Source organism: Vipera ursinii (genome assembly GCF_947247035.1).
Source record: "Vipera ursinii genome assembly, chromosome: 13".
Lineage (NCBI taxonomy): Eukaryota > Metazoa > Chordata > Lepidosauria > Squamata > Viperidae > Vipera > Vipera ursinii.
Window position 1 is genome coordinate 1,693,416 of NC_139526.1, and position 26,781 is coordinate 1,720,196.

At 52.7% G+C, this 26,781-nt stretch overlaps 1 protein-coding gene across 2 annotated transcripts; it reads right to left on the reverse strand.

Moving 5' to 3' along the window:
• Window positions 1–3,179: 3,179 nt before the first annotated feature.
• Window positions 3,180–26,781, reverse strand: COG7 (component of oligomeric golgi complex 7). 2 transcript variants are annotated; one of them, XM_083373125.1, is made up of 18 exons: window positions 26,669–26,781; window positions 23,969–24,186; window positions 21,776–21,924; window positions 20,397–20,513; window positions 17,603–17,771; window positions 15,846–15,928; window positions 14,777–14,899; window positions 10,313–10,511; window positions 9,196–9,323; window positions 7,998–8,152; window positions 7,488–7,604; window positions 6,465–6,530; window positions 6,131–6,314; window positions 5,102–5,239; window positions 4,876–4,959; window positions 4,246–4,360; window positions 3,960–4,103; window positions 3,180–3,550 (listed from the first exon to the last, which is right to left on the reverse strand). In XM_083373125.1, exons 2-18 carry the CDS (start codon window positions 24,132–24,134, stop codon window positions 3,384–3,386), a joined length of 2,304 nt encoding a protein of 767 aa, XP_083229251.1. In that variant the 5' UTR covers window positions 24,135–24,186; window positions 26,669–26,781; the 3' UTR covers window positions 3,180–3,383. The 2 variants fall into 2 exon arrangements, with proteins under 2 accessions (XP_083229251.1, XP_083229252.1); XM_083373126.1 differs by lacking the exon at window positions 26,669–26,781 and adding an exon at window positions 25,352–25,478.

A 26,781-nucleotide genomic window follows, 5' to 3' on the forward strand; every position in this document is an offset into this window, starting at 1 on the left:
GGGAGACCAGAATCACACCATGTGCCCTCTCAAGGGGAATGCCAGCGTTCTTCACCCTTGCCAACCTGTGGGGCAGAGGCACGTGGCAGCAGAATACAGCCTCAGGCACCCAAACCAAGATGTCCCAGGGTAGACAGTGTGCAAACGAGGCAGCCAAATGACCCAGCCCCGAGCGGCGCCCAGAGGGGGAGGCATCCATGTTTGGAGGGTGGAGAGCCAGAGAGAGGAAAGGAGCAGAGTATCCTGCATGGACTCGCGCTCTCCCACATTATTGCAGGCCTGCGGGGTCACCCTGTCGCCTCCAGGAACACTCAGGAAACGCTCTGCATGGTGGAACTCTGGGGTGCTGTTTGACGTAGAAGGGGGCCCTCCGCTCAACAGCTTCCGGGGGGTGGGGGAGATTCCTGGTGGGTCAGACTGCAGCAGTTTGGAGCACTTGAAATTCGCATGCTGGTCTCTCAGAAGCCCAAGCAGCTGCGGGTCCCTGCCGGGGACCTGAATGCAGGAATCCCTGGGCTTCATTTTGGTCATCACAGCTCTTCCTGGATCAGTGGCCTGGATCTGCTTTGCATCTCTGGTCACTACAACTTTCAGAACGATTCTGTTGGATGCTGGGGGGAGAAAAACTGCCTCTTAAAATGCTGCATGCTCGTCTTCTCCTCCAGAGTGAGTGTGCTGGCAAAAATGCTGCCTTTCCAGTCCTTGCAGCCCAGGTATACACGTTTGAAGCGGAGTGCACACACCCGCAGCAGAGCCCTTGGGCCGTTGCACCGCTGCTGCACACCATGTTCTGGGCTGAAGGGCAATGGGTGGCTAGCAAAGGCGGCTGCCACATTGGTAGGTCCTAAAGACCAACTGTTGCTAGGGAGCCAGAAACCTGCCACGTTGCTGTTACGTTCTGTGGAAAGCAGGACTCTTCTGCCGTATGGAAGGCAAAATCATCTTGCTTCAAATTTCAAAACCCACTTTTGGCACAGGACTACAAAAAAAAAAAAAAAAGCTCGAGCAAATGGAGGGAAAGGCTTGGTTTAACTGGAAAGGTGAAATGATGCCCACCCTCTTGGCACACCGGCAACTGGCATGGAGTTTGGTAAAGGCCCCATCCCGAGCCGGACAGCACGACTCTGAACCTCTGTCCCAGTGACCGACCCCGATGGGATCCCGCATTGCCTCTCGCTCAGGAAGCTGGGAAGCCGGAAGGGACTGGCCAGGTGCCCCTTCTGGGCAACATGACAGCATTTTGCCCTCTAGCCCGAGGCTTTCATCTGCTGGCAGCTGCTCTGCCACAAATGCCAGGGCTTTGAAAGAGCCACCTTGCTTGCAGGTCTGCTACCACCTTTCAATGCCAATGCCCTCCCTGATGAGGGTAGGCCCAGAAACAAAGCTCCCCCCAACAGAAGAGTCACCCTAGTGATTTTGGCCCAGCTCTTCTCTGTCAAGTCTGCCCCACAGAGCTTTCAGTGAGGAACATTGGAGGGTCCTGCGCATTGCCTTGAGCTCCTAGAGCAGACATGTCAAACACAAGGCCCGGGGGGGGGGGGGGGCAGATCCGGCCCGCGAAGTGGTTTCATGCGGCCCGCGAAGCCATCCTGGAAACAGTGAGGGAACAGCCCCCACTGCCTTGGCCCTGGCCCAGAGACCCTCCTCCTGCCAGAGACCCCCAGATCTGTCCCACTCCTGCCCAGGCCCCCATAGGCACCCTTGATGCGAATGATGTAGATCTGGCCACGCCCACCCAGTAGGCCATACGCACTCTGGCCACGCCCACCCAGTAGGCCACGCCCACCCTGGTCATACCCACCCGGCCCCCTGAGGGCAACCGCAATGCTGATGCGGCCCTCAATGAAATTGAGTTTGACACCCCTGTCCTAGAGGAAAGGTAAGGAAGCAAAAATAAAAGAAATAAACATAATGAAGAAGTAAGTTTACCAGAAATAAAAAAAAGCCAAGCGGACAAATGAGGGGCATCGTGTATAGAAAGCACAGAAATGTCTTTGGGAGGCTAAAGCGGCTGGACTGGCAATGCAGAGAAGACACCGAGAAAAGGGGAGGAGGGGGGTTTGAGGCTCTTTTTGCTGCTGCACAGCTGTCATGATCAGCAGCCAAGCAGCCTCCCCCCCCCGCCCCTCGCAGGTTGATTGCCAGCATCCGCCAACAGGGCCACTGGCAGCTTCTGCCCAAGCCTGGGAGGCAGGGAGTTCGCACCCCTGGGTGGAAGGATAGTGAAGCCGGGAGGGGTTGCAGGGGTGAGACTCTCCAAGGAGGGACCCGCCTTGGACAACCGCACTCTCCCACCCAGATCTGAGCTGTGACCGAGCTCATAAACCTGGCAGGCGGGGACAAGGGCCGGGCAAGGGAGCTGTTCTGGGCAGCAGGATCCAGCTCGGGCAGCATCTCCTCCAGCGCTGGGGCCACTCCCCCTGGGGTAAGAGGCTTTGGCCCACAAGCTGCACTTCGAGGAGCAACGCAGGCTCTGGGCCAGCCCCCTCCCCCCCCAGCCAGGTCCAGCCTTGAAGCAGCGAAGGCCCAAGCTACATCTGGAGGACTCGGGGAGGACAGCACCGTTTCTTTTCTTGGCTCTGAGCCCACAAAGCTTGTCGTCGTCCCCAAATTCCACCACCACCCCCCGGCCAAAGCTGCCTCTGGCCAGGTCTGGTTCAGCCCTTTCCCCAAACTGCCTCTTCTGGCCACGGGGGTGGGGGTGTCACCGGTGGCCTTTCCTCGGCCTGGGCTGGCCGCTGGCTTCACCTCCTTGCAGACAAGCAGCCAGGAGGGCAGAGGCCGGCCTTCCGTCGTGTCCCAGATTCAGCCCAGGCAAGAGTTAACTGGGGCTTTGGAGGTGAAGAAGGGAGTGCAACGGCTTGGCTGTACAGAGTTCACTCGGCCTCCTGGCTGCACCTGCGGACCGGTTCCTTGCATCACCTGGAGGACGCCCAGGCTCTCCACCCTCGACAAGGGGCCCTCGTCTGGGCCCCTGGAGACCTCGTGCTCCGAGGCTGGCCAGCCCCCAGCAGAAAATGAGCAGCAGGGGAGAAACTGCCCCTCTTCCCCACAACCTTCCGTGGGACATTTGCCCCCGGTCAGGACTCTCCCTCCAATCTCCCTGCCCTCGGGTCCGATTCCACCAGGAGGGGCAGGCTGGCGGCAAACGCTCTTTTCGACCAGCTATCAGGAAGAGACACCTTTTAAAGGGATTTATTGAGTACTTACAAAACTTGTCTGAACATACACGAGTTTTTTCTGGCCTCTTTCCTCTCTCACAAGGAAGAGAGAATTCTACCATGGGGGGCAGGGAGAACGCCAGGCACGCTCTGGGGCCCTTCCAGCATATGTCTGGCCAGGTGCAGCAATGGGGCCCACTCCTGGGCCCAGAAATCAGCAGCTCAATAATCCAGGGCCCTCATGGCCGCAATTTTGCTAGCCAGGCGGCGGGGGAAATTTCTGGCCGTCTGCTTGTAATCTTCAGGCTTGGCCTTCAGGAGAGTCACTGTGTTCTGCAGGGTCTTGGAAGGCTGCAGGCCCAAGGCATCCATCACGTTGATCAAGTAATCTGCAAGAGAAACGAGCAGCATCGCGTCTCGGCTCCCCAATCGCCAAGAGAGGGGCAGTGCCAGGAAAAATGGCCAGAGCAGCACCACACCCGGCAGGGGACTGAGGGACTGGATGGGAAAAGGGCCGGGTGGGCACAAGGATACTCTTCACTGCTCTCCCTTTCTTATAAATGCACCCCTCGGGTCTGGGATCCAGAGGGGCAGGCAGAACAGAAAGAGTCCCCTGGCCGTGGGGCCAGTGAGCCAGGCGCCTGCCTCCCTGGAAGCCGGGCAGCCTAATGGTAGGAATGCCGGAACCTGGATCCTGAGCAGGGGGGGAGGAGGTCGGGTGACCCTCTGGGCCCCCCACCCACACGCAGGACCTAAGCTGGGTATCTCCCCCACGGGCCAAACATCCTCCTTCCTCACCAATATCCGTGGCCAGCTGCTTGGTGGAATGCAGGGTGAGCTCAGGGATCTGTAGGACGGCCTCGCAGTACGTCTGCATCGTGGCCCTGGCAAGGGAGCCTAGCCAATAGTCCGCCATATTGTCCAGCTCGGGGACCTCGTCACCTGGCAGAAAGAGAACTAGTGGTGACTGTCCCGCAGCTGCATTGGGCTTCTTCCTTTAGAGAGAGGAACTGGGGCGCTGCCCAGGTGAGCCATCCTGCGGCTGCCTCTTTGGGCAAAGGCCGCTTCCCGGGGAGCTTCCCACCTGGTTCTGGAGGAAAGGGCAGCTTCCCAGCATGCAGTGCGAGTTCCAGCGCTGCGTCTTCCTGGGTCACGAAGGGCTCCAGATGAAGAGGGAGGGACATGATGTATTGGCCGATCTGAGGGGGAGGGAGGAGGGCAACAGGTCAGGCAGCCCCAGCCTCTCACTGGGGTCACTCTGAAGCCCTGCCAATTGCCCCACGGCTCCAGCTGTGACCAGCGCATTCCTCTCCAGGGCACATCCTGGAGCCAAAAAGGGCTCAGCCAAGCCTCGCTGTGGCCCCGGGCTCATCACAGTCCCTCTGCCCTCGGAGGCCCCTTTCCGTGGCTCAAACCTCCCAGAATGGCCCTCCGCACCCGGAGTGCCTCATCCATCGAGGCCAGCCCTCCTCAGAGGCTCCTCTGCTCCGGTTCTCCAAAGGAATCCATCAGGACCCAGGAGGGACTCAGACCGGGCCCCTGAGGGGCCACAGCTCAGGGACCAAGGAATTCCTGGCCCCTTCAGGCTGCCCAGTTCTGCCACACCAGGCCTCTGTCAGACCGAGAGCTGAGGACGGGGAGGGACCAGAGGTGGAACCGGGAGGCCATGGAGACCCAGCAGCTCCTGCGTTGCGTGTGTGAACCATCCACCTACGTTGCTGATGTACTCCAGCGGCGTGAGGCTGAAGTTGGGCAGGTCTTCGGTGAGGATCTCGCCTGCACTACTTGCGCTCCAGCTCTAGGGCAAGGATGAGCAGAAAGGCAGAGCCTGGCTTGTCACGCAGAGCGACCTCCCCTTTTTCTTCTCCCTCAGTCCTCATTCAAGGAGTCTGTGGGGACCCCCACGCCCTTGCCCACCTGGCTACCTAGAGGACGCTCACCTCCATCTTGGCTACCAAGAGGAGCTGCTGCTTGATGCGAAGGAACACCGAGTCGAAGGCCAGCTGGTGAGCGAGCTGGTTGAGGCGGGTGAAGGCAGAACGCGGCGCTGAGAGCAAATTGTGGCTTGTCCCTTTCTCCTGCAGTGGGGAAGGAGGGGGCAGTCAGGCCAGGCTCCTTTTGCTCCCCGGCACTGTCCGAACGAGTCCTCTCCCTCGCCACAGCAGCTGCGAAAACCCCCTCAGCAAGGGACCTTCCCTGTCAATCAATGGGGGTGGCGGGTGGGGAAACATCCCCAGCAGCCCTGAGAACGAGAGAGGCATCCGGGCAACTGGCACAGGCCTCGGAGCGCAGTGAAGCCACAGGCCAGGCGAGACTGCTGCCTGAAGCTCCAACTGCCACGACTCTGGCTTGCACAGCGTCCTGGGCCGTTTCACCCCCAGCCCAAGGCCACCCAGCCTTTTCATCTCCATGGGCGGCGGCGGACACTCAGCCCGGAGCCTAGTTCAAGAACTGGAGGTGGATAACAAAGCTTGGGGGAATCGCAATTCTCCTGCAGGGTCAGGCCTGGTCCTGATGAGGCTCAACCGGGTCTCTGGGGCAGGACGTTTTGGCCGAGATGCTGCTTGCAAACTGCCTTGGGAGACCGTACGCCAGAGAAGGCGGCCAGGCAAGTGGTTTCCTTGAGGCTCGACCCGTGTGTGGTGGGGCCCACGAAGGCTAGAGGAGGAGTGCCCAGAATCTGTCTCCCGAGAAGCCTGAGCACAGGCACAGGTGCCCTCCATTTCGCAAGCCTTTCAGGAGGGGGACCTTGCCCTCTGCTTTACCACCCTTGGGGTAGCCAACCCGTTTTGAGAAAAGAGGCAGAGAGGGCCTGCCGGAGTCCTGCACGCTGGGAAAAGCAAGCAAGGTGACGGGGAAAGCAAACCCTCGCGGGGAGGGACCCTCACCTCCAGCCCCTCCCGCTCAGAAAGCCTTTTGGGGAGGGGGGGTAAGCAAGGCTGCTCCTCTGCCTGCCCAGCCATGCCCACCTTCAGCGTGTAGAGGGTCTCCAGCAGGGCAGCGTACTCTGCCGGGCTGTCCTGCTGCAAGTAGCAGTACTCCTGCCAGGGGTTCTTGACGTGGCTCTGCTTCTCCGGGCTGCGCTCCTGGAAGCCGCTCAGGCTGCAGGGACGGTAGGTCTCCGAGAGAAACTTCCCGGCTGTGGAGAGGATCCTGCGACCGGCACCAGGAGACAAAATGGCCTGAGCCCTGAGGGTCGAAGCTTCAGTGGGGAAGAAGAACTGGGAGTATGTGCTGGGCGCTGGCGGGAGATGGGCCTGCCCCCGCCCCGCCCTTTTCCGAACAGCAGCCCAGCAAACCCACCTGTTGGCCAGTTGCTGCTCGAGGTCTCCACACTGTCGCAGGAGCTCCCCACAGGTGGTAATTATTCTGCAGGGAAAGAGATGCTGGTGGAGTCGCTGCCCCCAAAGCCCCCCCCCATGAGGGAAGCCACAGGCTGGGATGGAAAGGCCCCAGAGGTCCCCCGAGTCTCCTAGCAGGAATCTCACGATTACCCCAAAGACAGGCAATCCTCAACTTAATGACAGTCCAGAATTACGACAACCTTGGAAAGGGCACTCCAAAACACGTCTGGTTGTCGCAAAACTCTGTCCTGCCACCCCCACCCTGGTATGTGGTTGAAATCCTGAAGAATTCAGCTCTGTTGCTGCACCCACCAAAGGAGCTGCCTTCCGTGCCTCATGAGCAGAGCTGAGCTCCTCTGACAAGCCACACCCTCCGCTGGCCCAGAGGTGAGAGGAAGCCAAAACCCAAGCAGAGGGAAGCAAGAGGTGCGGGGGGGGGCTCAGGTGGGTGGGGGAGGCCCCGAGAGGTCAAATGTCTCTCTGCTCAGGGACTGAGAGCCCTACTTGAATTTCAGCCAGGAAGATTTTAAGTCTACCTCAGCCCCTGAGACACTCCGCACTCCTAGCTGGGACTCCATCTGTTTAATGACCCCTGAGACCACTAAGTGAGCACAACGGAGAGTGCCAGGACTGCAGTCACCGAGACAAGCACTTTGCTGAACAGCCAAGATTCGAATCCTAATTGTGGTCATTAAGTCAAGGCCTACCTCTACATAAAGGAAGCCTGGGTCTTGTCTGCGTTTACGGCGCACGGATGGGTTCCCTTTCTTGAGGAATCCATTACTGTTTGGGCACAAATGCCCCTCCTCCTGCCCCCCAGATGCAGCAGGGACATTTGGGTGCTGAGTCTAGATCGCTGTGGCTAGTCAGAGAAAAAGGCGGGAGGGGGCCAAATCTTGCTCAGGTGAAGGAGCAATGCCGAGCTCTCCGGAAATGCCGCCCTTTCACCCCGTTTGCCTTTTGCAGAAGGCATTTTTCTCACCGAATTGCATTCTGAAAAGCAGTCCAGTCTTCCTGGAAGTGGGAATCTGAAGGCAGGTCATCCAGCCGGCATTTCTTCCTGATTGACTGCAGGGCGTTACTGAAGTCCGAGACGTATCTAAGGAAGGGTCAGAGAGAAGAGCCGGCTGGAGCCCCTGCGGCCGAGAGCTGCCAGGCCAGCTGTGGGTTGCCCGGGTGGGAAAGGAAGATCCAAGGGGACAAAGCCGATTCTTTTCCCCAGGCCAGCCTGCCTCTCTTCTGCATCGGAGAGCCCCTGGCAGGGAAGAGCTGGGAAGCTGGGCGAGGGGCAGCGGACGGTATTGGCCGTTTCCTCCTGTGGCCACGGGGAGCAGAAGGAGTCCCACTCATCTACCAGCCTTTTCTCCTTGGAGCCAAATTCTCCACTGGCAACCCTTGCGGGGCGGGGGGGGTGTTGAGCTGGTGGAGAAAGCCCCCCTCCCCAGGCCCAGAGGCTGGATGCAAAGAGTTTTCCTCGCGGCCAAGGACTTACTTGCTGAAAAGGGCTTGCAGGGCGGCAAGGAGTCCACCCACGCCCAGCCCGTCCGTCAGCGTGAGACAGTTGTCCACAGCCACCAAGGCCAAGCCGAAGAGCTTGTTCACCGAATGGCTCAGCTCCTGGACACAGTCCATCACTTCCCCGTGTTCCTGCGCAGGACACAAGATCACGGCTCACAGCCAGTAGCACTCTGGAGCGGCAGGACAGCTAGGCCCTCTGAAAGGCCTTCTCTGGCTCTCTGCCCGTGCCCAGAGGACCTTCTGCCCAGCTGGGGCACTGAAGAAGCTTTCAACGCCTGGGGGAGGGGGCTGCTCTGAGGCTTTACCTGCAAAACAGGTCCAATTTCTAGGGGGAAATCTGGGTTCCAAGACACCCCCCCCCCAGGATTGTTTTGCAGTTTCTGTTGCCTGAGAGCACCAGGTCTCAATGCCAGAAATGACCTTTTGAGCTGGAAAACCCTCCCTAAAGCAAGAGGGTTTAACAGGGTCACAAAGAGGCAGCAAACAAGAGGACAAAATAAGAAATCCCAACGCCCCCCCCACCCTGTGGGAAACTCAGTACAGCCTGTCACAGTCACGGTGGTCCTCCCAAAATAACAATGGCAGCACCCGGCCATCTGTCTGAAGCCTGGGGGGGGGGGGAGCGCGGCTGAGAGGCAGATTTTCTTTGCACTTCCTAAATTTAAGTTTTCTTTAGAAAGAGAAGATAAGCTCTCCTTCCCCCCCCCTCAAAAAAAGAAGCTTCCAGGCCCATCCTCCAGAAGAAGACAGACACCCCCCCCCCCCCCCCGTGAAGAAGAAACTCTCGCAGGGTGAGCTCTGCTTGGGGGCTTTCGCCCTGAACAAGCCTCTGGGACACTCCTGTCTTGGGCAGACTTTCTTGTCTGTGATGGGCACTTTAGCTTACAAAAGGCACTCGGTTGTGGGTGCTTGTGAGCCTCCCCTTCCCTTCCAAGTCCACAACACAGAACCAACAATAAGGAGAGTTTTTACCAGCCAAAGGGAAGCCGAGCACAGCAGCCCCCTTTTCACCCAGAGCGGGTCCCTGGCAAGGAAGGCGGAGAGGGAAGCCTCTCCCCTTTCGGAAGGATTCGGAGTCTGAACTTCTGGACATCACTTCAGATGCCACGAAGCCAGACTCTCGACCAACCACGGTCCGTGATGAGCACAGGATTCCCGGGGAGGGCTCTTACCAGAGGGATGGCGCTCATCTGGATGAGGAGATTGTCCTCCTCCAGGGCCCGGTACTGCAGCTGGAAGGGCTTGTAAGGGCTGAAGACGGCCCCCACCAGTTCCGCCACCTTCACCAGGTTGCACTCCCCTACAAGCACAAGAGTGGCATCACAGGAGGGGGAGGGCCACGAGGGGGGGCCTCCACACATGGCCTGCATCTCCCCCACCTTTGCCAGTTATTTTAACTCTGAAACTAAATCTGGGGCAAGAGGAGAAATTAAAAGACCCATAAAATTCTCAAGACTGACGAGAGGGCTGGCAAACTCTCCTGCAAACACAGAAGATGCCTCCTTGCTCCCCAAACTCTCCAAGGACCCTTCCCCAGACTCTCGAGTTGGACGCTGTGCAGGAAGGAAGGATGAGGCCACAAAGCAGGGCAGGGGCTGCCAAGCCCTCCTTTTTTTTTTTGGAATAAGGGGCAGTTGCTAAAGAAACAAAGAAAGTGCTTTAAGTGTTTACTCTGGAAAAAGTGTATTTAAAATCAAATCCTTCCACCCCACTGTACATTTACTGCTGTGTCGGGTCTTTATTTAATTAATGGGGAGAGGGAGAACCTGAGACATCGCCCCCACCCTGTACAACAAGACAGCGACTCTGCCTCCTCCAGGAAAGGCCTGCCTGGAGGAGCTCACATTTCTTTCGGATGCTTGGGGGGGAGGGGGCACAGCCAAGAGGGCAGCTCTCCCCCCAAGTGGGGCATTTCCCACCTGACCTCCGAGAAGAGAATTCGCGTGAGAAGAGGGGCAGCACAGAGGAATCGCCCCAGGCCTCCAGGGTGGGGGTGGGAGAAAGAGGCTGAGCACTGGCTCACCTTTACAGAAATCAAAAGTGCTAGGCAGTATTTACTCACAATAGAATGCAAATTGTTCTGCTTTGGCAAACACTTTAAGCACTGTGTCAATACTGCTCACTCAAGTCAAACAAAGCTCGGTACAAGTATTATGTAACAATTGTAATAAAGACCGTCAACGCAATACTAGCCAAACGGTGCTCCTATGAAACTTCCCTGCAGGGAAAGGAAAAAAAAAGCCATGCCCCTGGACATTTGGGCAGGGTGTCCAAGCGCCAAGGACTTACCCAGGCTGGGCAGCATCGCGGCTTCCAGCCCATGTGCAAAGTAGACGGTGGTGCCGTACAGCCCCAGGAGTTGGCTCAGCTTGCTTTCGGGGCTGCAACGGTCCATGGCAGCACTGAGGCAGGTGGGCAGGGAGGGCATCAGCGCACCCAGCACCTGGAGCAGCAGGACAGTCACCACCTGGTGCGGGTTCTGGAAAACCTGTGGGAGGAAGGGAGGTAGGAGCAGGCCAGGCGGCTTGGCCGGAGCCCCTGAACCGAGACGAATCCCACCTCAGGTCAGGCAGAGGAACCGGCCCGGGACTCCCTTTGGCCCACGGAAGCCAAGGCTCCAGAGCCCTGCCCCAGATCAGGAGAGGGTTGCAGGCTCCACGCAGGGCTCATAAATCAGGAAGTCTTGCAAGGAAAGGGGGAAGAAGCTTCTCTCAAAAGGAAACTGGGCAAACGCCATGCCTTAAAAATGGATCAGTCGGCAACACCCAAAGAGGTGCCAAGCCTCTAACATCTCTCTTAAAATGTATATTCTCCTCGTGGGCCAAGATTGGATCTTAAAGCAGCCTTCAATTTAAATCTACTCTGAAGACACGCCAAGTAGAGAGGAAGGGGGAACCGTTGGGTCTGTGCTCCTCTTTTCCTCCTGTGCATTTTTAAGCACGGCCAATGCCCAATTATGCTGTTGGAAAACATAATCCAATGCTGAGACACCTCTCAGAACTACGGGAAGGCTCCTGCCCAAGCCTTGCTAAGGCCGCACCTGGAATACTGCATCCGGTTTTGGTCACCACGGTGTAAAAAAGATGTTGAGACTCTGGAAAGAGTGCAGAGAAGAGCAACAAAGAGGATCGGGGGACTGGAGGCTAAAACATATCAGGAACGGCTGCTGGAATTGGGAATGTCTAGTTTAATGAAGAGAAGGACTAGGGGGGACATGATAGCAGCCTTCCAATATCTCAGGGGCTGCCACAAAGGAGAGGGAGTCAAGCTAGTCTCCAAAGCGCCTGAAGGCGAGACAAGAAGCAACGGATGGAAACAAGTCAAGGAGAGAAGCAACCTAGAACTAAGGAGAAACTTCTTGACAGTGAGAACAATTAGACCTGTGGAACAACCTGCCTCCAGAAGCTGTGAATGCTCCAACACTGGAAATTTTTAAGAACAGATTGGACAGCCATTTGTTTGAAATGGTATAGGGTTTCCTGCTTGAGCAGGGGGTTGGACTGGATGACTTCCAAGGTCCCTTCCAACTTTACTGTTATGATTATGATTTTCTTGCAACTCACTTCCTGCCAAAAGAGGATCCCCCTAAAGCAGGCAGTGCTGGCCCAAGTCTCTTCTGCTCCCTCTCCGAATGAGCCGGGCACCAGATGGCCAAACTGCAGCTAATACACCAGGCCCCAAGTCTCTAGTTCACGAAAGATATGGGTAAAGGATGGGGTTTGCAGGCAGCAGGCCCAATTCCACAACAGGGGGGAGCAATGGATGTCATTCTTATCACTGGACTCTTCTCTACGTATTGACTTGTGTATTTCAGATATTAATTTTCAGAACTGCGGCATAAAGATGGACACCCACTAACTTGAGACAACAGGAATTGCTTTAATGAAGCTTGGATTCTTTCCTGCATTTTGCTCTGAGTCTTACATTATTATAATTAAAGGTTAAAAAAAAGAGGCACATGGGCATTTGGGCTCTGTACGAGGAGAAGGCCATGCACCCTGAACCCCCCTACTTTGCCCCGTAGCGCTTCTGGGCCCAACTGCTTTGGTTGCAGGAAGAGAAAGACCTGGGCACATTTTAGGGAGGATTTTACACTGGATCGTTTCAAGGAGGGATCTGATCAGAGGCTTAAAAGCCTCTTGATCCTACCTGTGCTGTACTGAAAACAGTAATGAAAAACGCTTCTGCAGTTCCATGACTTTTCCCGATTGACTGCAAGGGTGCCTCTGAATCACAGAAATTTAAGGGTGTTTATTGCAGACTTTGGACCTTGTAAAATTCCATGAACCAGGCAGACTGATTTTACCATTAAAAACCCGTTAGGCCGATGCTTCAGGGTGACTTGTCAGCAAGATAGATGATAAAAATTGATAAGCCCACTGTACATTTCCACACTGATCCCAGAATATCCTTGTTCTGAAGCTACTAACTCCTTTTTTTTGAAATTAACAAATTTTGAAGTGAAACTTAAGATTTCTACACTGAGCTTCACGGCAAACAGAAAAGGCTTGACAAACAGGCAAAAATGTGCTAGGTGTGCCAACAGACTACCAAAAGCCCTACCTAATTTCAAAAATTCCACTTTTAATGTCAATGTTTCTTTCATCATTAATCTTTAAAATATGTAATGAATTTGTCAGCACTACAGGAAAGATGGGCCAGGAAAGTGACAATAGAGAACAACTAGAGCTACCCTTTTTGGGGTAACAGAATCTTGCCAGCCTCCCAGTGTTTCCCTCCCCTCCCCTTTATGCCCCCATTGACCCCGGGGGGGGAGCCAGCCTGAGCCTCTTCTTCACACCCTCCTGAGCTCAATGCAGCTTCCTCTGCACCTGCGGTTGCCCTAATGCCGCGTTTCTCAACCTTGGCAACCTTTAAGATGCGTGGACTTCCATGGCTGTGGGGATTCTGGGAACTGAAGTCCACACATCTTCAAGTTGCTGAGGTTAAGAGGAACACTGCCCTAATGCTTGCTGGATGCCTCCCGCAAGGTGATTTCCAGGGCCCCCTGCAGCACTACATCAACCCCCCCTGGCATTTATATTTAGCCATATTCCTGTTCAAATCCCTGACAAGAAATTTGAACAATCATTATATCCCATCTAGCATTTTTACAATGCTTCGGTTTTTCCCATGATTAATGAAAAATACTAGTAGGTGCAGAGCCAATTTCTACCCACAAGCCTGGACTTAACGGTAGCTAAATGCAGGTTTAGATTGTATTGGGGGGAGGGAAGCAGACTGAGTTGTCAGTGTTAAGATGTGGTGTGAGAGAAGTGGGAGTTTCCCGCCCCCCACTCCCTGCAGACCCTCCAGGTGAACAGTCTGTCCCTCAGAAAATAATCCTCCATGTTTGAGGACCCTTTTGAGATGGGGGGAGGGGTGAAGAGAGAAGCTCTGGCAGAAGGAAACAGCTGGAGAAACAGAGGTGGCCACATCCCAAGCCAGCAGGGAGCCCCCCCCCCCCCCGTTCCTGTCCCAGGGATGAGTTGCATTTAAATCCTGCACCAAAGAATTTCCGCTTTTTTGTCAGAAGGAGCTGCTTCGCGCCTTCCTGGCTTGATTCGCAGGCGAGTCTGCCTCGTCAGCCACAGGGAGACCGAGGGGGGCTCTTGGGAAATGGCCCAGAGGCAGCTCAGTCTGTCAGGCCAAGATGGCAGGCCGGCTCTTTCCAGGCCTCCCCAGAGATAAGCATCAGTTCTCTCCTTCACGGGTGAAAGCCTCAAGACCTCACCTACCAAACTGGCCGCTGCTTCCCCAAACTCCAGCAAACCAGTTTGCCAGCAGGAAACCCAGTTCCTTTCTGCTGCCGGGGGTGGGAGAGGCAACAGATCCCCAGCTGCATTTTGGGACAGGCCAGGGACACACGGCTCCTCTGCCACCCCCGGGGTGTCTACGTTGGGTCTCTGCCCGCCAGTTCTGCTCACGGCAGCTGAGCCAGGCAGCAGCAAAGGCAGCAGAGTCAGAGGGCAAAGAGACAAGAAAGCTCACGCGAGGTTAAAGCGAGGCATCGGGCCATTTGCAGTGAGGTGCCAAAGATTCAACTGAGCACTTCCAAGACATGCAGGGATCCAGAGAGATTACCGCCTGTGATCTTGGACAAGCAACAATGACTGTACCTCACAACTGCCCCAGTTCGATGCCCTGATGTGGCAGCGTCTTTGGCATCTCAAAGAACAGCAGAGTTATTACTGCATAAGCGTTTATGGATCATACGCTGCCAATAATAATCAAGTATTAATTTAATGAGGCTTCAGCTCTGGGCAGAAACCTGCCTAAAACTATATATCGGGAGATGGTTACAAGGATATCTAATTCTGTATCACACTTCCAAGTTTCTGCAACCTGAGATTGATGGCATCTGTTTGGGGAATGGGGGACATAAGGCAAGCGGTTTGCCAATAATCAGTTTACGTCAAGCCCTTTTTATGTAAAGAGACGTAAACGGTTTAATCTTGCAAGGAAAGTTCCCGAGGCACTAAATCCAGTTGAGCTACAATGGTTGTTAAGGAAACCCTCGGGGTGATGGGGGCACAACATCAGGTGAGGCCAGAATCTGGAGCTTTGCAGGTCTTCGTCAGGTTGACTGAGCAACCTGGCCACATTTCAAGTAGATGAAGGAAGAGATACAGCTGCAGGGCAGCCTGGGGGTGGGGTGGGCCTCCTCTGCCTGGGCGCGGAGAGGCCGGGCTCCTCCTGAGCACCAGCATATGAGGCTCTGGGCCCCACGGACCCCTCCCCTCCCAGCTGTACCTGCGTGGCCCATTGCAGCTGCGAGTGCCACGTCCCCAGCAGCACTTCGTAGAGCTCTGCCAATTGTCGCTCCAGGAGTAGGTCCGACTGGCACAGATCCTGCCACGCTGCCATTAGCTGCACCTGGGAGCGAGGGAGAGGGTCAGGAGCATCACCAGGATAGGGGCATTCGGGGTGGCCCTGAGAGGATGCTGGTTCTTGCCAATAAGTATAGAAAGCGAGGGGGGGAACTGGAGGAAAGTGACTCCACTGCCAGACAAACTCCAGGCCTGAGCTCATTCAACCTCCCCGTTGGCCGTGTCACAGGGTGGCCATAAGGGCTGAAGGCCTAAAGACTTTGAGGAGAAGCTGATAAACCATGTCCATCATCCACATTACAACCTCTGACTGACACATAAACCCCCTGGGGGTCTGTGAACACATCCGAGCAGCTCTTGGGCAGCCAAGGATTCCAGAAGCTTCCAGCTGCCTGGAGCAGCACCTGAGACTTCTCCTGCAGCCCCACCCTGGCCAGGCTGGGCTGCCCAGAACACAGCCCTCGCCTCGCCAGGAGTGTTGCTTAAGTTATGAAACGGCAAAGGCCCAAAGTGCGTGGCAAGACTCAAGGTCTGAGAAGGAAGGAGGAAGGAGACAGGTTTCTCAATCTGCTTCGCCTACTTTCCAAACTTACGCACTTTTAGGGCTTAAAAGGAAGAGGTGCCCAATTTGGACCAGCGAGTGCGAGTGCCCACACAGGCCTGGGAGGACCCCTGGTGGCTCTCGGCGGAACTGAGCAGGAGAGCAACCGGGCTTGAAGGTCCATCACAACGACAGACTTCTGAACAGGCCTGAATGCTACTCCCGCCTACAGCCCAGGTCCGCTGGCATGAAGCACCCCAGCACCCCATTCTCCTGTGTGGACTGAAGTGGTGGACTACTAGGCCAACCCGTGGCTCTCGAAGGCATCACAATTGTCACCAGCCAGGGGCACTTTCAGAAACGGTGCCCACCTTTCCCTCTCCTATAGCCCAAATGTGGGGGCTGAATAAAGATGGGAAGTCCGCTTCACCGGCCGCGAGGACCCCAATACCTTGTGGCACTTGTAGTAGTAAGCCAGCAGCTGGGGCATCCGGTCAATTTCCGTGAAGACTTTCACAAACAGCCGGGCCTGATCTGAAAGCACAATTTCCTCCCTCAGTCTGTCTCGGACAAAAGCAGGTTCAGCTTCTGTTCGACTCCAGTCCCGATGCCTCTACCCGCCCAGGCTCCTGCCCCCAGCAGACCCACTGCAGCGTCCCTCCTCCGAGGTGGGGAATAAGCCCTGGAGGTTCACGGGGAGCATCTGCACAGAGGAGAGGAGAAAGCAAGCTCTGCTTTGCCTGCCCCTTCTACGCCCTCCCTCCAAACCACATTTCTTACGTCCAAAGCCCCTGAGAGCAAGACCTCTGCCGGGGTATCCTCTTCGCTTTGGAGGGTAGAATAACAAAGGCCGGGGGCAAATAAATGAATAAACGGCTCCCACAAATAGGGGTCCAAGCCCCTGACAAAGGCTGCAGTCATTTGCCATCCTGGCCACCCCTTTAATGGAGGGAGAGGAGAGCCGAACTCCAGGCAGGGCCAGTCACAGCCAGTGCTTGGCGTAAGGCTGCCCCCACCTGGCGGCCCAGTGGCATAACTCCAAGAGATCCCACGGTAATGACCGAAGGCAATCCAAGGGCAGAGCTTCAAGCCTCGCCCCACCGGAAACACTCGGGACAAATTCACACCCCCAGCAGGCCTGGAAAAACACATCCCAAAATCAGACCTTCGAAAACCACAGGACCCCTTTAAGATGTTTAAGTCTGAAACTGCCCATTCACGAAAAGGCCTCTCCCCGGCCTCCAACTCTGCAGCTGGCGCTCCGCGGTCCGTTCCCTCTTCAGCAGCTCTAAAGCCCCTCGCCAGCATCCTGTGGCCCCAAAGGACCACTCTCCGCCACAGACAATACCCAGAGGGGAGCATCCCTGTTCTGCTCAGGGATTGAGAGCTGTGACCGAATCACCTCGTGTGGCAGAACCAGAAAAGAGCCAGGGTTTGAGGGTTCAAGCCTCGGTGGCCCCTGGGCGTCTCTGGAGTTTGGGGAAAGTACTGAGGGGATGCTAGAGAACAGACTGTTGGAGTTTCCAGCTGCCCCTTTGCCCCCAAGAGGGCCACACGAGGGCGCTCCAGTCGGATGGCAGCACCTGAGCTGCATCGCCCAAAGGAAGGCAGCGGGAGACGGCCTCTCTTTCCTGCCCTCCCCCAGATGAATCAATGCTCTTGGCTGCTGAATCCCAACCCCCAACCCCACCCACCACCCGGACTTGCAGATAGTTCTCCGCTTACGACCATAATGCGGCCTCCGTATTATGGTTCGTGATGGTCCTACGGTGGGCCATCATGGGACCAATCTGATTGGATGACTTTTTTAGCAGCCATCATTAACTGAACACAGCAGTTCAACATTAAGATGTCCAAATGTTCCTGTCAATGCCTGTCTCGGGTAGGGCTTTCTCCACGACCCAGAGACCTCACACAGGCGCTCCGCTTCTTTTTGCAAAGAACTGCAAGACCCACAACCTGCGCTTCTTTCGGACACTCCAGGGGACCCTTTCAGCTGAGCTGGCTTAAGCCAGTGATCTTTATTCAGCCCAGGGCCAAGGTCCTTTCGTGACGAAACGTTGGAACCCAATCTGAACCTCTCCTAACCATAAGCCACGATCCCGCTCCCTGGCAAGCACTTCCGGGCTTTGTTTGCAGGGAAAGGCCACAAGGCCTCTCTGCCTTCGAGCCCCCTCCCCCTCCCCATGGGCATCCCGTCCCCCTTACCAACGGACTGCGTGCTGAAGGCAGAGACGATCTGGGGGCTGGCCAAGGCTTCCAGGCGGTTCTTGAGCGCCTCCAGGTGCACACACTTCTCCGAGTAGTCCGGAGTGTCCACCAGCACAGCCAGGCTGCTCTGCATGCTGGTCAGCTTGCTGGAGATGAGAGAGATGTCCTGGCCCAGACAGGGGAAGGAGGCAGCCTGGTCAGTTCCCAAGCAAGACCCTAACCCTAACCCTTCCCGAACCATTGCTGGATACCCTTTCTCCAGAGGAGCAGAGAAGGTGGCCTTCTCTTATTCGCCTTAGAGCCAAGGGCAACCAAAAAATAAACACATAAAAATATAGTTATGAAAAAAAATATTTCAGGAGTTGAACTAGAAACCCGGAGGACATAAATTGAAATAATGTGTCAACCATCTTGTAGTCACAATTCCCAGGCAAATGTCCCTTTAACACCGGCAGTCCTCGACTTACGAGCACAATTGAGCCTCAAATTTCTACTGCTAAGCGAGACAGTTATTAAGTGAATTTTGCTCCATTTTGTGACCTTTCTTGCCATAGTTATTAAGTGAATCACTGCAGTTGTTAAGTTAGTAGCACAGATATTAAATGAATCCGGCTTCCCCATGGACTTTGCTCCTCAGAAGGTCGCAAAAGGGGATCACGTGATCCCGGGGCACGACAACCATCATAAATACAAGCCAGTTGCCAAGCATCCGAATTCTGATCACGTGACCCAGGGGATGTTGCAACGGTCGTAAGTGGGAAAAACAGTCGTAAGTCACTTTTTTCAAGGGTGTTGTAACTTTGAATGGTCACTAAATGAACTGCAGTAAGTCGAGGACTACCTGTATTTTAATGCAGGGGTCTCCAACCCCCAGTCTGTGGACTGTTACTGGGCTGCGGCATGCCAGCAACCGGTCCACACAAACAAGCAAAGCCCCCTCCGCGGGATGCAGGCAGCATACAAAGCCACGTCCCCCGCCACTCCCGGTCCACAGAAAAACCTCTCACCATGGAACGCCCCCCCCCCGTGCCCAAAAGGTTTGGGGACCTCTGTTTTAATGGAATATTTACAGCATCAGAGCTTTATTTGAAGTTTTTGGATCAATCAAAATAAAACCGTAATGGTGACATGGAATAGTTTACAGAGAAGGAAAAACAACTTTCCTATTTCTACTTCATGTTTTCTTAAAATGTCCAGTAAAAATAATTTTATAAAGGGAAGCAGAAAACTGCAGAGTGAAAGGAAGATTTTAATTTAAAAATCAAAGGGGGAAAAAATCAATAAATTTTCACGTTGAGAAAAAGGGCAGAACATAGGGAATCAATGCAGATCCTAAACCTCCCCCTCTTTTTTGCTACATTTATACTCTTTAGCGGCCTTGTTTTTGTGCAATTTTGATTTATTCATTTGATGTTCCTGTTTCTTTAACTGTATGGCCTCCCAGAGTGACCTACGGGACATGAGATGGGTCTCAATTCAAGCACCTTCACAAGCATCACCAAGGGAGGGTTCCAAGAGACCAAAGATTGCAGAGGAAACCAAGACAGGAATCGGGGCAGGCGGGGGGGAGGGGGGGCTCAGGGCAGGGTGTGGGGGGAGGAGGGAATCGGAATAGTCAGTGATCGGAGCATAAATTCGTCTCTTCCGGCTTCTTGTCCATTTGGGGGCAGAAAGGCAGAAGCAGCAGTTCCCCAGCTGCTCTTCGGCACTGTATAATATTTTCAGACAATACTGCAGGAGCCCCCCCAGCCCCCCAGTCAGGCCCAATGGCTGCTCCGGCAAGGGCTGCTCCGGGGAAACCGAGGAAAGGTCAGGGCCTCTGACCATTGGGGGGAAGTGACTGCTTTCATTTGCCCCTTTCTATCACTGCAAGCCTCCTAGGGTAGCCCCACGGCGAGATAGGCAGCAAAGAAAGCAACAAACGAGTGGCAGGCGCAGTGCAGGCGCAGAGGGCTGGAGGAAGTGCAAGGGGGGGGGGAGGAAGACCTACCCCACCAACCTGCAACCTTCCCTGCTAGCTTCCCCACTGACTTTCTGGCAGGGAAAGTTGCAAATGGTGACCGTGTGGCTGGGGGCGCTGCAACCTGTGGACAAGCACCCAAACTGAGACCACGTGACCACAGAGGGGCTGGAGTGGCTGGAACTCCAGAGGCCAGTTTTAACCGCCATTCATTCAGCACTGTCATAACTTCGAATGGCTGCTAACAGAATGGTCGTAAGTCAGGGAGTACCTTATATTGCAGGGGTTCCCAACCCCCGGGCTGCAGCCCACAGCCGGGCTGCGGCCTATTTGCCGCTCATGCAACCTGGTTCCCCGCCCCCCCCCCCCGCCCGGCTGCCAAACCACCAAGGTTGGGTCTGTCATATTGTATTTCTGATTTCTGAAACCCATCGCAGTTCATTACACTTCCAGCTTTGAATGATGGAATAAATGCAATTATTCTCCATAGTCCTAGAAGGCAGGAACAACAATAAGGAAGAAGGTTCAGGCTAGACCTCAGGAGGAACTTTGTGACTCTATGAGCTGTCAGTCAACGGAACAAGAACTAGCGAACTATCTTTTGTTGGAGGTTTTGAAACAGAAATGAGATGATCAGCTGTCAGAGATACTCTGGTGGATGCCAGACTAAAGAAATGGTTGAATTAGATAACCTCTAAGATCCCTTCCAATGCTAGGTTTCTATCGTCACAAATTAACTGATTGACCTGATCCATTCTCTGAGCAGCCTGGAGGCATTCTAATAAAGCAACAGTGGCAGGACATTGTTTGGAGCTGTAAACATTGAAATACCTGTGTTTTAAATGTCTCTTCAATGTCTGCACTGAGAGTGCTCCACTTGTCTGCTTCTTGGAGTGAATCCACAGCCAGCTGCATCCGGGATTTCACGTGGTCGAGCTTGACTAAGACCTGAAAGCGAGAGAAGAGAACCTCCGTAGCTCAAGGCTGACCTGAGGAATCCTGGGTGCTCTCGGAGCCGGGCTGTTCACTGGCGCACGTGTCATTCCCGGACTAGTTGCCAGTTATCCACCGTCCCCGGTGCCAGGAGTGGGGGTTTGCTCCCTGTTTATAAGATCTGAAAACACAGAGGGCACACCGGGTTTCTCCAAAAATAGGACCTACCTGGAAAATAAGCCCTAGCCCGATTTTCACACCTGCAACAAATCCCTACCCCAAAAGAAGGCTCTACTTAAGAGGCTGAGTAGCTGGCTGCCCGCCCATTCTGTCTGCTTGCTGCGGTCATGAAGCGAGGCGGGGGGTGCGGAGCTGCCCCACACGGGCTGACAGAGGGCCCCGCAGCCAGGCCATCAACGTGCTGACAATTGCCTGGCCTCGCGGCAGCAGCTCCAACAACCCCATGCAGGATTGCGGGTCCACTTCGTCTCCTTACTCACCGCCGCAACAACCAGGAGGCTGAGCAATGCTATCTGGATGGTGTAGGGCAGTGTTTCTCAACCGTGGCAACTTTAAGCTGTGTGTGGACCCCAACTTCTAGAATTCCCATAGCTGGCTGGGGAATTCTGGGAGTTGAGGTTCAGACAGCTTAAAGCTGCCAAGGTTGAGAAACAGTGGTACAGGGACCAAACAAAATCCTCTGAGGGGTTGAGAGAAAGTGGGAATATTTAGCCTGCAGGAGAGTTTAACGGTCTTCAGCAGTCTTCAGGCAGCTAAAGGGTAACGGAGTTTTCCCCAGAGACAGGACCAAAATCAATGAAAGCTGATTCAGCTTAGATATGAAATGGGATGCCTCAGAAGTGCTGTGTTCTGCCTCACTGGAGGATATGGACAAGCCAGAAAAGTCATTTGTCAGAAATGCTTTAGCAAGTCCTACACTCAGCACAGTACTAGAAGATCTCCAAAATCTCCCCTTCCTGATGCAAGATTTTATGTAGTCTAAACCGAGCTATTTTCTTCAAATGAAAAACAGAAATAAATATCTTGGCTTAACTGCTAGGTAGCTTGTAGGGTAGCAATGTAAGAGACCAGTTAAACTCATTTCAGTGACTATTTCAGTATAAATTTTAAAACATTTGTGCTGCTGTCTGAATAAAATATCAATTTTTAACGTTGTATTTCTTTAAGGGATGCTCATTTTTATCCATTCCGCCACAGGTGTCCAGGAAGAGAAGGTGTCCGTCCAACCCATCACCCTGGAGAGAAGCCTCAGGTACCTGCATGGACTGTGCGGTGTCCTCCTCCAGCTTCTTAATGTCTTCCCTCACCAGGACCATCTGCTCCTTCAGGAACGCCGCCTCCTGTTTCAAGGCTTCCACTTCCCGCAGAACTCTGGGCATGCTCTGGAGAGCCTGGTGGCTTGTCTCTGTAGTAAAATAAGGAGGAGGTCAGGCACAGCTGCAACTTCCCAGAACACAAGAGACAGAGGCTGCCCCTCTGGAAAGGCTGGAACTGTGTCAGGAGAGCAGAGGGGTGTCCATGAGGAAAAGGTGGGGTGGTTATGTGGCAGAAAGCGGTAACACCTGTTCAGCATAGAGACAAGAGGCTCACAAATATTTGATCGGTCAGTTAAAAATCAATGCGTGAGATAGGCCACCACTGATCAATAGTTAAGAATATGCAGAGTTTCAATAAGTGTCCATTCCTGCCTACTTTCCTATAGTAGGTGCAGCAGTGGCGCAGTAGTTAAAATGCAGTATTGCAGGGGCTAATTCTACTGACTGCCGGCTGCCAGCAGTTTGGCAGTTTGATTCTCACCGGCTCAAGGTTGATCCGCCTTCCATCCTTCCGAGGTGGGTAAAATGAGGACCCAGATTGTTGGGGGCAACAGGCTGACTCCGTAAGCCACTTAGAGAGTGCTGTAAAGCACTATGAATCAGTATATAAGTCTAAGTGCTATTGCTATTATTCCTATATTCTCCTCCTCCTCCATTATCATCATCATCGTCATCATCATGTTTTTAATTAACCATTCAATGAAACTCTGCTATTACTTTATCTTTACCTCGAAGTAACCTGAAGTAACCTGAGTGTGAAAACTCCATAAACTCCATAACTTTCTGGAAAGTTATGTCACCACACTGGATGACAATTTCCCCTTCCCAAAAACTATTTTCCCAACCAAGGAGGTTGATAAATGGAGAGAATGGCATTAAGTTAAGACAGCTTTTTTAAGGGCTACTGGCACAAAGAAGCAAAGGAATTATATCCCTATTCAGGGTGAGGAGGACCCTGTTATTATTCATTCAACCTAGCAATAAAATCCATTATTACAGACTATAAAAATATTTATCTTATTACTAAAATTCACTCGCTTCTCACTTTCACTATGTGTCAAAGATGACAATATAAATGTTGCTTTACATTTTGAACTTGTGTTCCTCAATTCAGATACCTCAAAAGTAAGTTTCTTGTAAAAGAGTGGAGAAAACCTTCTTCAAAATATGTAAGTGGGGAAACCCTTGCCAAAAGCAGAAAAACAAACTTAGGCTAACCACTTTTTTTTAAAAGGCAGCCTCACAAATATTTATATTTTAACATAAAATTTTAAATACATATCTATGTTATATAATATCTATATAGAACAGTAGAACAGAACAGAATAGTAGAATAGAATAGAACAGACTAGAACAGAACAGACTAGAATAGAATAATAGAACAGAACAGTAGAATAGAACAGTAGAATAGAATTACAGAGTAGAATAGAACTACAGAATAGAATAGAATAGAATAGAATAGAATAGAATAGAATAGAATAGAATAGAATAGAATAGAATAGAATAGAATAGAATAGAATAGAATAGAATAAAAAATATGGAATAGAATGGAGTGGAACAGAACAGAACAACAGGAATAGGAACAGAACAGAACAGGATAAAAAATATGGAATGGAATGGAATGGAACAGAACAGAACAATAGGAATAGGAATAGGAATAGGAATAGGAATAGGAATAGGAATAGGAATAGAACAGAACAGATTAGAATAATGATAAATAGAATAGAATAGAATAGAATAGAATAGAATAGAATAGAATAGAATAGAATAGAATAGAATAGAATAGAACAGAACAGAATAGAATAGAACAGAAGCTGGAAGGGACCTTGGAGGTCTTCTAGTCCAGCCCACTGCTCAAGCAGGAGAACCTATACCATCTTAGACAGGTAATTGTCTTTATATTACCGTATATTTACATTACATTAACCGCTGTACAACATGTCTTGATTAAACTGTGTAATGTTGGTATAGCAACATTAGCAAATAGCTTCACATATGGCTTGTAGAAACATCTGCAATCTGCAATGCAAAAATAACCTGGGCTGTTGCCCAGAGCAGCTGCTTCCAGCGCACAGACCAGGAGTGGTCCTTGAAACTTCCCAAGCGAATTCCCCTCAAGGACAGCAGCATCACCTTCCACGGCATTGTTGACCTCCTGGATAAAAAGCTGCAACTTCATCACCAGGGTAGCTGCGTGAGCATCTACTTTGCCAGGGGCTTCCTGCTGCACAGCCCGGAAGGCCCCGTTCACCCAGGCCTTGACCTCAAAATCATCAGCCAGGAACTTGGAGAAATCCATGGTGGCTGCCACACTTTCACCCCCGCCTGAAGCTGGTCAGTAACTGCGGCACCTGATGAAACAAGGAAAGAGACAGGAACAGAGGCCGGAGTTCAGCAAATGCTTTGTCTGCAGAACGTCTTTATATATTTTTTTTTAAAGGGAGTGTAGGGTATTAGCATTACCGGGCACGCCATTTGTCTGAGGACCTCTGCCCTGGATACAGGATTGTATTAGGAGACACACGCAATAATGAAAATCCTAGGATTCTATGAATTTGGCATTCAAAGATCGTGTGTGAAACCCTTGGCTGTTTTTTTGCAGCAGTCTCATTACCCAACAAGGCAACATCATCAATGCTGGTGAAGGTGAAGTTTGCTCCCTGTTTGTTTTAAGTATTTATTCCTTTATTACTTTTATAAGTAACTCAAAGTGGCAAACATATCCAGTTTCTTCCTCCTATTTTCCACAGTGAGACAGACACTGGTCCCAAATCACCCAGACGCTTTCGTGCCTGTGGTAGGACTAGAACCAAGATAAAAGGCAAGCAGCTTCTTGTTCCCAGGTGAGAGTTGTTTCAAACTATACTCCACGGACTTCTAAAAAAAACTTAAGAAACTAAGAGCAAAAAAAAAAATAGTTCAGTCAGGCACTACCCGCTTTTTAGAGCTTAGCTTCTTCTTGATCAGGGCTCTGGGGTTTTCTTTTTAATTAACAGGTTCCAACGCCTGAAAAAGTTTGAAATCCTCTTCTCTACTGCTACCCAACCAGGCCAGGAGAGCTGTTATCAGAAAGATCTGGAAAGGTCAAGGTTACCTACTCAGTCTCTGAGCTTATGCAAAAAATGCACTCCAAGGACAATTTTAAAGAAAATGCTGCATCTTTATCATTTGAAATCTGTAATTAAAAGAAATACAGAATCCTAGGGCTGGAAATGTCCAATCCCCTGCCAAAGGAAGTTCACTCTTGAATTTCATGATTGTCATTCTTTAGCTTTAATGGAGGGCTGTTAAGTCTAGCAAATTGCTATGTTTCTCAAGATGTTATGCCTCAAAGAATTACTTATAGGCCAGATTGGAAACTGGGGTATTTGCTGAAGTGTAAATAGACACAACATTCTGGGACGTGTACAAATGAGGCAATAAAATATTTTTATTTTATTTTAATAAATAAATAAATAAATCTAAATCTCTCTAAAGTGAGAGGGCCACTTTGGAGTAATAGTTAAAAGCACCCACCAGACTAGAAATCAGAGACCGTCCCATTTTAGGCGCAGAGCCAGCTGAGCGGTCCTGGGCCAGTGACTCACAACCCTAGGAAGGAGGCAAAGGCAAACCACTTCCAAAAAACCATCACAAAGAAAACTGCAGGGACCAATCCAGCCAGTCACCAGGATCAAGACTGATTCAGCGAGACCAAAACAAGAACAGTCAACATTTTAAAGATTATGGGGAGGATAAAAATTACAATGGCAGCCTGGACAGAACTTAGTTTAATGTGGTGTAAGATTTATAGGGTGCAATGCTTTGGTGTCATGGTCAGAGCCTCAAGCCAGAAACTGGGCCATGGCGTGCTTCATAGTCCTATATAAAGGCCTTGGGCCAGTCACTCCCTCTCAGCCCCAAGTAGTAGGCAATGGCAAACCACTCCCCAAAGAACCCTGCCAAATGAAGGGCAGGGACTTGAAAATTGAATTGAAGGTGATGATGATGATCATGGTATCATCATCAGGGCACTGGGAACTATGTCCAAAAACTTTGCAAAATACATCAAAAAATTGCAGCTTCCTGCAATAACTCCAGCAAAGCTACAAAAAACTGCGCTACTCGGAACATCTTACATTTTAAGGAGATACCTGGTTGATACCTAGGACGCCGGCAGCAACCTGTGTCAATCATTAGTGCCAGTCAGTTTGAGTGTTCAGTTGACTGAGCTTCATGTTTTATGAATAAAAGTTTAATAATAATAATAATAATAATAATAATAATAATAATAATAATAATAATAATAATAATGATGATAATAATAAAGTGAGCACCATGCCTACTAGCCATTCCCATATTTTTGCAGCAGTGATAGCACAGCCTGGAGCAGGAGAGTTCTAAACGTGGCCCCTTTAAGACACGTGGATTTCGGCTGCTGGCAGAGGAGTTCTGGGAGTTGAAGTCCACACATCTTAAAGGGGCCCAGTTTAGAGACCCCTGGCCTGGAGCAGCGTTTCTCAACGGGGCAAGTTGAAGATGGGCGGACTTCAATTCCCAGAATTCCCCAGCGGCATCTCCGCCCCCTCCCCTTCCAGCGGCCACATTCGGAAAGGCCGGGCTCGTCAACGGAGTGGGAAAGCCGCACCGGGGCGCTGACTGCGGGGGAGGGGCGCCCACCGCGACGAGGGGATTCGGGCAAGGACACCCGGCGGAGCCGGGAACGAGGCCTCGCGAAGCCCCGCGGAGAGGCTCGGGCTGTGCCCCATCGCGGGGCAGGGAGCTCCGAGGGAGTCGAGCGGGGAGCCGCGCCCCTCACCTGCTGGGCCCCCTCGACGGGACGCCCCAACTCACCTGCGCGCCTGCGCACTGAGCCCCCGCGGCCCCGCCGGTCCAAGGCGTTCGGCTACCATCTTGGAGTCGGGCCCGCGGCTTCACGCCCCTCCAGGATTTCCGGGAAGCCCGCC